Below are 12026 nucleotides of genomic sequence, written 5' to 3' on the forward strand. Positions count from 1 at the left end.
CAGTGTAGCGCGTCTGGCGCGTTTGACTCGCGAATAAAACCACATGTGGGAGTTTTTGTGTTGCATTTTGTGCATATGCGCGTTTCGCGTCTACCGCTCGAGTTGGAAAAAGCTGAACTCCAGCGTCAAATCGCGCCGCGACAACCAATCAGGAGCCTGGTGACGTGGCTGTGACCTAGGTCAAAGGGGCAGATCCAGCCAAATCCCTTCATACTTCAATGGAGGGAAGGCTAATCAATGCGGTAGCAAACAACTCGGAGCTGTACGACACCAGCTGCTTTCTGTACCGAGACAGGAATAAAAAGGACCGAGCTTGGAGGAAGATATGTGAAGAGATCGGGCAACCTGGTAAGTTCTCTCTTGTAATTTCTTTCTTTTGAAAGTTTTTACTGACCCGGGGAAGCCGCACAAAAGCTAGCAAGCCACTGCTATTTTCCCACTGACGTACAAATACCGTTCTGCTTTTATGCATGTTGTCATTTAGGAATATATTTTATTGTTTATTAATAAACAGCACACAGTGGTCCCACTGTTCATCCGTCACTGCTTTGCTTTTTCGCTGATTTTTTATTGCACAGTACAGCATTGCATTCTGCAGCCTGATTGACAAATCTGCTCCGTGCCGTGTCTCCTGCGCTTGCCAAATTTATCACGTTTGGTTTTGATAACCATTACGTTCAATAGAAAAAACAGCACAAAAACACCCATAACTATGACCCTCATTCAGAAATAGACACCTGCACCGCGAGGGAAAAAGGCGCACGAAAGTGGCGGGCAGATGAAGACAAACCGCGGCATAATAATACTTTTACGTTTTGCAATCTACAAAGGTTTGCACTTTGAGAATCAATTGTGAAAACTGTGACCAATGTTCATGTGTGTGGGGAAAACAGTGTATAAAGTGCGTGACCAGGGGCTAGTTATTCTGAGAACCCCTGCTGCAATAAATGAGGGACCACTGTCTACTCTATGATTATTATATTCAACCTGTTAACATTTAATACTGTATTGATAGAACCAACTGATTCTGCAGCAGAGCCTCCCCAGTCCCTGAGCTCCTGCTGCTGCACCCACAGATATGTACAGCAAGCACTGATACCTTTTTAGTCGGTGGGATTGCCTTGTGATCACCTTTACTAAATATCTACAACCAATCTGGTTATATCCTGTTTTTGGTTTTGCTTTGTTTTTTCAATGTTGAAATTAAAATCTAGTAGCAGTCTTCTCATTTCTTTGTGTTTTGTGCTGTTTTACAGGCCCACAGGGGAGGACGGCTCCGAGGCAGATGAGGGACGGGTCCCAGGACGGTCCATCGGCAGTGGAGCTGGCCATCCTGGTGTCCCTGAAGAGGCCACACCAGTCTCCAATGGAGCATTTCCTCCTCAGCCTTGTTCCTGCTCTGGAGAGCAGCTGGTCCTTTTTATTCCTGTCTCTCTGTAAATTCTTATATTTTATATATTTATGTTTAATGTTTTTCTGTTTGAGAATTTTAATATTATTTCAAATAAATTTTTATAATGACTAATGTCTCAGTTCTACTACACAGCAAATGTTGGCACACGACTTGACACATGTAGAATTTATTTCATATTATACTAATGACAAAATATACTAATACAGTGGGATGCAAAAGTTTGGGCAACCTTGTTAATAGACATTATTTTCCTGTATAAATCCTTGGTTGTTACAATAAAAAATGTCAGTTAAATATCATACAGGAGACACACACAGTGATATTTGAGAAGTGAAAAGAAGTTTACTGGATTTACAGAAAGTGTGCAATAATTGTTTAAACAAAATCAAGCAGGTGCATAAATTTGGGCACCACAAAAAAGAAATGAAATAAATATTTAGTGTATATCAATGTGTGTGTCTCCTATATGATATATGGGGTGCCTTTGTCTGGACGTGCTTCCCATCCAGAGCTGCACAGCACAGAGGAAAGTTCCAGCGTTCCTGGAATCCCTCTGTGATGGACTGCCAGTCTCCAGGTGAAGGCGCAGCCATGAAGTTGTCCACTAGACAGTCCCAGATGGCCGTCGCTGCCTGGGGGGTGATCTGGCTCACCGTGGACACACCGACTCTGTAACTGAATGCTTGGTCGTGAAGGAGTCCCCGGTGACAAGGAACCTGGACAAAATTGTTCAAAATCAGTATTATGTGTACTGCAGTTACAAAATACATTATTCAAATTCCAAAATACTTTTGTGATGTCAGATTTAAATCACAAAACTTAAATCTTACATAAAACATTTTGTAATTATAAGGATAATTACAAAATGTATATTAGGTAATGTCTAAAACAGTTGTGTTTTGTTTTAACTTTAACATATCATAATTTGATTGGTAGCAACTTTTACAACTACAGTGAGCCAATCACTCACAATTCCTAAACATGTCAATCAGGTAGGAATGAAGTAAGACATTAATAGAAATAAAGAGTTGTATGTTGACATGTAGCCCTTTCCTTGCTTAAATCATTAATATTTTTGAAAAATTAATCTGTGATAAGACATAGCTTATCAAGATAGAACCATGTAACTAAAGATGAACCAAACTGTTCACAGTTTTATCTAACTCTGTTTTAAGAAAGGCTGGTGACCCCTGCTATAGAGTCTGACAGCTGCAGGGATTATATACAAATATTCAACTATCCCTGAATCAAACCAGGTCTAAATAAAAAGGAGTGAGTATCACTACAAAGGTTAACTCAGTGGTCCTAATGCTACAGTTTGATATCAGCAAACACCGAGCGCATACATTGATAGGACACCACAGCCATGCTATCATCGCAAACACTGATAACAGCATAAATCGAATTAAATCGGGACTTGATGAGAGCTTCTGAGTATCACTAGAAATATTATAAACAGTCGTCTCTGTACCACAGTTTGCTATCAGTAAACACCGACAGCATTCACTGTTAGCATAGCACATCCATGTTAGCAGTGTATAAATGGATGGTTTAGCATATTAGCACAGGTATCAATAAAGGACTACTGTGGAGGTAAGCATCAACGACACAGCTCTCAGTTCTCACTCCTTCTTTATTCGTCTCCAACATCAACTGCGCATATCGCGCCACAAAACACAGGAACACACTTCCTATACACTGGGTGTGAGTGGAGCCCTCTAGTGGTCCACCACACTACCGTATTAAACACTTTTACTAACCTCAGGCAGACGGACAGGCGCTCTGCAGGTGGGATTGAGCGCCTGTAATTGGTGTCTAGGCGGGCGATGCTGGGACCGACGAGGGAAAGCAGGTCCTCAAACTGGCCGACGGTGATAGCGCTGGAATCGGCCGTCATCCAGGCGCAGCTCCTGGAGCAAATGGTGAAACTCACCAAACTGCTCACGCCTCTGGAGGACCTGATGGACCCAGGTACGGCGAGGACGTCTTTTACGCCGCTGCTCTGCTCTCCACAGTAAATAGAGAAGGGAGACTCTCTCTTCAAGCGCTAGCTCGACAGCTGCCATCTTGCAAAGATACCGGTCTGGCACAACTTCCTCCCACATTCCTCCCACATTTCCGGTTCACGCGGCGATGGATTTTTCTTGGACACGCGTTGAGACGCGAATGTGCACGTGTCAAATTAGGGGCGTTTGGGGCGTTTTGTTCGCGTCCATCGCGTTCGGTGTGAACACACCGTTAGAGTGGAGGAGACAGGCCTTGTATGTAAGGACTGCAGAACAAACCCAGCGAGAAGAGCCCGGAAGAACAGGACCTTAACAGTCATGATGGTATAATGTCTGAAAGCCGTCTGTCCGAAAGCAGCCCAGCGGCTAACAGCGGATGTTAACAGCTGATGCTAACAGCTGATGCTAACAGCTGACAGTAAATATGTCCAGAAAAATGCCAGCCAAACAGGTAAAGAAGAGAAACACTTTACCTGGCCACCCCTACCAGCCCTGCTACTTGATCTAACTCACAATCAAGTCTTGATCAGTTGACAGTGCTACTCCTTTTCTCATCTGAATGTCCAAGACATCTGGCCACAGAGCTGATGATATCATTACAAAAATGATCATCAATCATCAAACTGTAGTGTTCTGTTTACAAGTGCACCTGTGGACACTCAAGCTTAAACATGGTGTTTGTTATGGGCAGACTATGGTTAGCACAGATATCCAATAACAAAACACCACTCAGTAAGGTAAGGATCTACTCCTCCCAGTCACACCTTTCCAGATCACACTGCCATTGCTCATGTAAGCATTTTAGTCCCCTAAAAGCACAATTGATGCCCTGGTAAGGGCACCTTCCCAGACCCTGGGACTCCCAAAAGGCCTAGTATTCTGAACTGCTGTTAAGCACAAAAGGGCAAACAACAGTCAGAACCAGGGAAAAACGTAATGTACAGGCACCGAAACAGGAGCATGCAAATATGCCACCCCTGCCCAGTTCCTTTCACTGGAACAGAATCCAACCTCTCTACAGGAGACAGACTGTAGATCCTGTGCATTGAGGTAAGCCTAAATGTATCCGTTGAGTATTTCTCAACTCAGGTTCAGAAAGCTGAACATTATTGTTAATGCTGACTTAAATTATTTTTTAGAGGGTTTTTTTTTTCCATTGATATAAGATAAGTAAAGAGTGCTGCCATGTAGGGAAGGTGCTAAAGAACAGTAATTGGTTTGTTTTTGTTTCCCTTCATACCTCTTATTATGCAATCAGAGCAGGTTTTTGAAGACACAACATCTTATTTTTGCTTATCAATAAATTGTTTGAAAACTATGACTTGATGAGTTAGATTAGCATTTAATTTGTATAGCAACTTATTAATTATTTAGGTCCTAGTGGTTTAATATAAAATGACAACAATGCTGGATTCAAGATTAAAACACAGGCATTAGAAAATACAGACATGATTTTCTATGGATTACTATAGATATATTATTAACAAAAGTAGAAAAATCAGAAATGCATTTTGCATGTCTGATTTATAGTTAATACTCTGAAACTACCACAACTGTTTTCAGGTTAAAAAAAAAAAGCATTATAACAATATAATAGTGTCCAAATATCATGTATAAGACATTATATCATGAAACATTTGAGTCCAAATACTGCACAGAATTTCACGTTTCAACAGGTTAAAGTTCTCCACTAGTCCTGCATGCAGGTAGTCTTTATCCCTCAAGCTTGGGTCCTCTACCAGAGTCTTGGGAGACTGATGATCCTGTGAAGAATCTCTGTTGTTCTTAGGACTGCATTCTTCTAGACAGACATCTCAGATTTCATTTCTGAAACCTGCCGGAGCCACTGCCCCAATTTGGGAGGTCACTGGTGAAATGCTTTGATTACCACAGAGACCACCATTGCATTCTCCTTCCACATCTTCTCTAGCTCCTCTCTCAGCCTATGGTATTTCTAGAACTTTCTGCTATGTGAGATATTCACTAAGCATATGATCAGTTGTGGCTATCTCCTTATGTATCAGCTGGGTAATAGTAGGGTCAAGCTTAGCAGACTTTCAGAAGGTACTTCATATAGTCTTAGTAACTGGCCAAAGAGGGGCCAGGTTTCCAGCTTAGCCATAATCTTCTGTCTCAGGTCAGCTGCTCTGGTATTCAACATGTCTTGGTATCCAATCTTGGAGTGTGTGTCATTTGTGGAAGATGACTTCACTTCTGTGATCTGACTGCTCCACCTGCTGTTAACTCCAAGGGAAAGTCATTTTCACCTCAGAGGTATCTAGTTTTTACGTAATTGCATAAATAATAATAATAATAACAATAATAATAACTTTATCTATAAAGCGCTTTCAAATTGCTGTACAACTAAAGGGATAAATAAAATAAAAGCAATACATAGCAATACAGGTAAGAGACACAATACAAGTTAAAAACAATAAAAATTTAAAAACTAAAAGCCATAGAATTAAGACATATAGGATAAGGTGAACAAATGTGTCTTCAACTTAGTTTTAAAAACCTCCACAGAGCCTGCCTGCCGAATATCTTGAGGGATATGATTGATTGTATAATGTATCATTTTTTATATAAATACAAATCATATAAATTTCAATTTAATATTACTTATCTTAAAAGCAAAAACAAACAAAAAAGTGTTCATAACAAGTCATTTGAGTAATACCTTGGTGTGTAATTAATGGTACAATGTGTATTACCTCTGTATGTCCACATTATTACATCACTATTGAATAGTGCACAGTGCTTCCTGAAGTAGTTTATAAGAGGAGAACAGATAGATTAAAACAATAGTAATAGTAAGGCTATGCACACATTTCATACAAAACAAAGACTTACTCAAAGATGACCAAGAAAGGGGATGTCCTAGTGATCATTAAAAAAAATCTTGTCTGAAGAGCTATATAATCCAGTAAAAAAGCATTTCCACCCGTATACACACAACTGACATCAATGCGGGATGGATGATCTTATAATTTGTCTGGTATTGGCTGTGTGTTTGTTTCACCTGAACACAGCCTTGGCTGTGTGCCTAGATGATCTGAGTCAAAGGGCTATGCTTACAGGCGCCAAGGTTGGTACTGTGGAATCATCTGTGAATTGCAAGCTGCAGGGTAGCACACGTCCACCTGCATTCTCAAAGGATGGGGACTTCATTATTGGCGGCACTTTCTCCCTTCACTCTTACACGCAAACAGCTTATAATAAGTATACCAACATGCCTGCACCTGTGAAATGCAAAGGAAGGTTAGTAAGTGGAAGAAGAGGGTGCTACAAACACGTTGGACTATGTAAAATTAAAAATTTTTTCACATGTATGATGATTCATGGTATATAAGTATTTATAATATAATTCTTCTAACAATAGTAAGTCATTTAGATTTTTAAAATAGTGTTTTTGTGTTTTCAGAACTGATTTTTTACTTATATTATAAATATTTAACAGTAAATTGTTATCTATAATTTTATATTGATTTCTGGTCAGGCAGTGATTTGATGTACCTAAACTAGCTGTTTGCAACATTATTGCCGCTGAGCTGAATTTATCACGTATAATATCTTTACCTGAATTGACAGTCAAAATTTTAAAATGACATGATTGTTTACAGCATTGACACTGTTGAGCTGCAATCCACAAGTTCGATGGTCTTTGCCATAGAAGAGATTAACAACAGCACAGACCTGCTGCCTGGAATTGAGCTTGGTTATCGGATCTATGATTCATGTGCATCAGTACCTGTGGCAGTGCATGTGGCATTTCAGTTTTTAAATAGATTGGAGGCTCAGTTTAACACTGGTAAAAACTGCTCTCAGTCTGGTGTGGTGATGGCTGTTGTTGGTGACTCTGGGTCTACGCCATCTATTACCATGTCACAACTTGTTAGTGCTTTTAACATTGCTCAGGTAAATATTTTGCCTTTCTAGAAAACGTATTTGTTGACTGTTCGCGTTTGTGCAGCTGTTTCAGAGTTATTCTATTTTATTTTTTGTGATTTAGGTGAGCCACTTTGCCACATGTGCATGCTTATCTGACAAGCAGCAGTACCCAAGTTTTTTCAGAACAATTCCCAGTGACCAGTTTCAAGCTGAAGCACTAGCCAAACTGGTGAAACACTTTGGCTGGACTTGGATAGGTGCTGTCCGGTCAGATTCAGATTATGGCAATAATGGCATGGCTTCTTTTCTCCAAGCAGCACAGAAAGAGGGGATCTGTGTGGAGTACTCTGTATCTTTCTATCGGACAAACCCACAGAGCAGATTTCAGAGAGTAGCAGATGTTATCCGCAGGTTTCTTTATCAAAGATAATTATTGTGCATTGACTTGTGTAATTACCTTTAAAATAAATGTTTGATCATGTGAAGACATTTAAAAAACATTTTCCTAATGCACTACATTGTCTCTCCAGGTCTACAGCTGTAGTTGTTGTGGCATTTGCATCTTTTGGAGACATGAAGATCCTGTTGGAGGAGCTATCACGTGACCCTTCCCCACCTCGCCAGTGGATAGGCAGTGAATCATGGGTAACAAGCACAGAATTAACACAGTACAGTTTCTGTGCTGGGGCCATTGGATTTGGTATTCCGAAGTCTGCAATCCCAGGTCTCAGAGACTTCCTGTTAAATCTGTCTCCCACTCAAGTGTCTGCCTCGCCAGTGTTTACTGAGTTCTGGGAGGATGCATTCAACTGCAGTCTGAAAAAAAGTAACAGTTTCATTTGCTTTTAAATCATTTTCCCAAAATTGTAGTGTTACAACAGCTACTGCTGCTCATGTTTTTTCCACTAATGGTAATGGTCAAATATGAAGTGAACGCAGGCATATGTCTGCATATATTCTCCCTTGATATAATGACTTTTCAGGTCAAGTTCCAGTGGTTTAGTTTAATTTTTCTTGTATATCAATATAATTTTATCCATTTACAAATGTAAGTCATTCTACTAAAATAATTTTCTAATATCTATGTAACAGGCCTGTAATCTAGTTTTACTTACAGGCTCGAAAACACTATTATCTGTGTTTTTGTAATTATAGCTCCTGCCATAGAGAAGAAAATGTGTGATGGAAATGAAGACATACAGAATCTCCAAAGCGAGTACACTGACACATCTCAGCTCAGAATTGCTAACATGGTGTATAAGGCTGTGTATGCAATAGCACATGCCATCCATAATGCAGTGTGTCAAAAAACAAATGCCATAGCAAAATGTGACAAACTAATCAAGTTACAGTCCAATCGGGTAAGCAGAACTGAACATGTTAATGCCAATGTCTTTCATAACTCCTAATATAACTTAGATAAAAAGAACTATCAATGTGTATTATTGCAATGTCCCATGTTCTTCTTTCTCTCTCTTACTGTCTTTACAGGTTTTAACTGAGCTGAAGAAAGTAAATTTTTCCCAAAATGGATATGATGTGTCATTTAATGCTAATGGGGATCCTGTGGCTATTTATGACTTGGTTAACTGGCAGAAAAGTGGGAGTGGCATCATTGAGATAGTAACTGTAGGGCTGTATGATGCCTCACTACGAGTGGGCCACGAGTTTAAGATTAACAGAAACATAACCTGGATGGAGGATAGCAGAAAAGTAATGATGAGAATCTGACTTATTAAACTCTGGTGAACAAGTTGCTGCTACTTTATATCTGTAATATTTATATCTGTTATGCTACCTTGTCTTGACAGGTGCCAGTGTCAGTCTGTACTAACAGTTGTCCTCCAGGAACTCGTAAAATGCTGCAAAAAGGAAAACCTCTCTGCTGCTATGACTGTATAGCATGTCCTGAGGGAGAGATCAGTAATATAACAGGTAAAATCAAATGTTTCTCCATGCATTTAAAATCATTTTATACTGGAAAAAATACAATTTACAATGATTTAATTCCTAGTAGCCTCTTATTGTTAGGATGCCTGGGTCGTTGACCCAGGGTTTTGAGTTTATATATCATTTATCATTTCTATTCTTTGGTTTCTTCGTTAGAGTTATGTCTTATGGTTTATGTCTCTGTGTAATCCTTAGTTGCTATATCCTGTGTCCAGTCAGTGTCTGTCTGCCCTGGTCCCATGTCTTTGTTCCCTCTGTTGCAGTGCCTGCATGTGAGTCTGTGTCTTTAGTTCAGTCTGTGTTATGTTTCCTGTTTTATTTTGAAGGTCCATGTCTGATGTTAATGTATCTGGTTTTGCGTCCCCTTGTCTCGTTAGGCCTGATTTGCCCCAGCTGTGTTTCCCTACTGTTACCCATTCCCTGATTGCTCCCCCTCTGTATTTAAGCCCTGTGTTTCTCTATGTCTGTGTTGTGATCTACCCCCATTTATGCTGTGTGTTCTGTCTTTATGCATGCCTGTGAAAGTTTATTTTGTATTTTCGGGTTTTGTTACGTTTTGCCATCCAGCAATAAAGCTGAGTTTTGAAGTATACTTTTGCCTGTCGAGGAGTCTGCACTTTGGGTCCTTTTCCTGCCTGCACACAGCTGTTACTTGACACTTATTGGGGTTTTTTTCTCTCTTATTCAGATTCAGCTGACTGTTTACCCTGCCACAAAGAGTTCTGGCCTAATGCAAAGAGAGACACCTGTATCCCTAAGCCTGTAGAGTTTCTTTCATTTCAAGACATCCTAGGGATCATCCTGGCTACATTTTCAGTTCTTGGTGCTTGTCTGGCCATCATAATTGGGGCTGTATTCTTTTATCACAGGAAAACTCCAATTGTCCGAGCCAACAATTCTGAGCTGAGCTTTCTGCTGCTCATCTCACTGACTCTGTGTTTCTTATGTTCATTAACTTTCATTGGAGCACCATCAGAGTGGTCCTGCATGCTGCGTCACACTGCGTTTGGCATAACCTTTGTACTCTGTATCTCCTGTGTACTTGGGAAAACTATAGTGGTTTTAATGGCTTTTAAAGCGACACTTCCAGGTAGCAATGTCATGAAATGGTTTGGTCCTCCACAGCAAAGAATGACTGTTGTGTCTTTCACCTTTATTCAAGTTTTAATATGTACTGTATGGTTGGTAGTGAGCCCTCCATTCCCAATTAAAAATCTCACCACATACAAGGAGAAAATCATCCTGGAATGTGCATTAGGCTCTGCTGTTGGCTTCTGGGCTGTGCTCGGTTACATAGGTCTGCTTGCTTCCTTTTGCTTCATTTTAGCTGTCTTAGCTCGCAAATTACCTGATAATTTCAATGAAGCCAAGCTTATCACTTTCAGCATGCTGATATTCTGTGCAGTGTGGATCACCTTTATCCCAGCATATGTCAGCTCTCCTGGGAAATTTACAGTGGTTGTGGAGATTTTTGCCATTCTGGCCTCCAGCTTTGGGCTAATAATATTTATATTTGCTCCAAAGTGTTTTATCATATTGTTTAAGCCTGCAAAGAACACTAAGAAATATTTAATGAACAAAAATCAGTCATAATATATTAATAATCTCAAAATGTTAATTTTCCAATCGTTCTTCATTCTGTAGTTAAATGAAATATTTACTACTTTTTTCTTAAATAAGTTCATATTCATATGCCATAATTTTTTCTGCATTTATTTATTTAGTGTATGAACATATATAATTGAAAGTTAATTGTGTGAATAAATGTAAAGTCACATTGAAACAGTGTGTTGTTCTGAGTTATTTCTCAATGGTCTGATACAATTTCTTGTAACATTTTGATTTCTTTTAGCATTTGAATTTGTATCAGTCACCAAGCCACCAAGTGCAAATATAATTTTAATGTGAACTGAGTAAATTCGGTCATAGTATGAATAGTATAAATAGCCCAAAAAATTAACACTGTTTTGTTTTTTTCTAAATTATATTTAAAGATTGCCAATTTTAGGCCATCCAGGGATGTGATTTCAAGGCATGTTTTTTCGTGACTTAAGACTAGACTTTACTGTAATCAGTTTAATTAAATTCATGTTTACTGTCTTAGCCTGAAGAAAAATGATATTTTTTGGTGTGCATAAAGTAAAGTGTAAAATTATAATATGTCTTCCCAGATTATCATTGACCCATCACCAAACCAGTCATGGTGAGCAATTTCACAGTCATACAACATTCTCCACAGTTTCTCCAGACCTTTTCACATTTATTACATGTACTCCGGGTGAACCTGCCAGAGTACACGTATGAAATGCACAGGGCGCTAGTGGTAGACCTGCCAATTCTAGTATTTTATGGCAAAAACCAAGTGGGTCCCCTTGATGCTGAGCTATGAGCACTGGGCCCAGTAGATTATATCAGACCCTTAGGCCACTGTCACGAAGTCTGCTTTTGATTATTTGGTCAGAAACATTCATAGTGGTGGTCTGTGAGGTAATTTTGTAGGCTGCTGCCTATGCTCATCCCGTTTCTTATAGCACACAGGAACAGATAACGATCTTGATGATGGGTTAAAGACCTTCTATGGCCCTGTCCAGCTCTCTTAGAGTAACTGTCTGTGTCCTGGAATCTCCTGTTCTTTAGACTGTCTTGGGAGACGCAACAACCCTTCTGGCAATGGCAGGTATTGATGTACCATCCCGAAAGAGTAGGACAGGGGTCTCCACTCTAGTCCTTGAGAGCTACAGCCCCAGTGGCGTGTCTAGAAAATT

General features: G+C 39.7%; 1 protein-coding gene across 1 annotated transcript; it reads left to right on the plus strand.

Moving 5' to 3' along the window:
* Positions 1 to 7077: 7077 nt before the first annotated feature.
* LOC309688138 (extracellular calcium-sensing receptor-like) lies at positions 7078 to 10854 on the plus strand (the record flags this gene model as incomplete). The annotated part of the gene is made up of 7 exons (XM_082503612.1): positions 7078 to 7338; positions 7433 to 7722; positions 7842 to 8137; positions 8467 to 8672; positions 8803 to 9024; positions 9123 to 9246; positions 9950 to 10854. The coding sequence occupies 7 exons, from the start codon at positions 7078 to 7080 to the stop codon at positions 10852 to 10854; spliced, it is 2304 nt and encodes a 767-aa protein (XP_082359738.1).
* Between the last annotated feature and the right edge of the window lie 1172 nt (positions 10855 to 12026).

Source organism: Aulonocara stuartgranti (assembly GCF_965226115.1).
Source record: "Aulonocara stuartgranti genome assembly, chromosome: 14".
NCBI classification, from domain to species: domain Eukaryota; kingdom Metazoa; phylum Chordata; class Actinopteri; order Cichliformes; family Cichlidae; genus Aulonocara; species Aulonocara stuartgranti.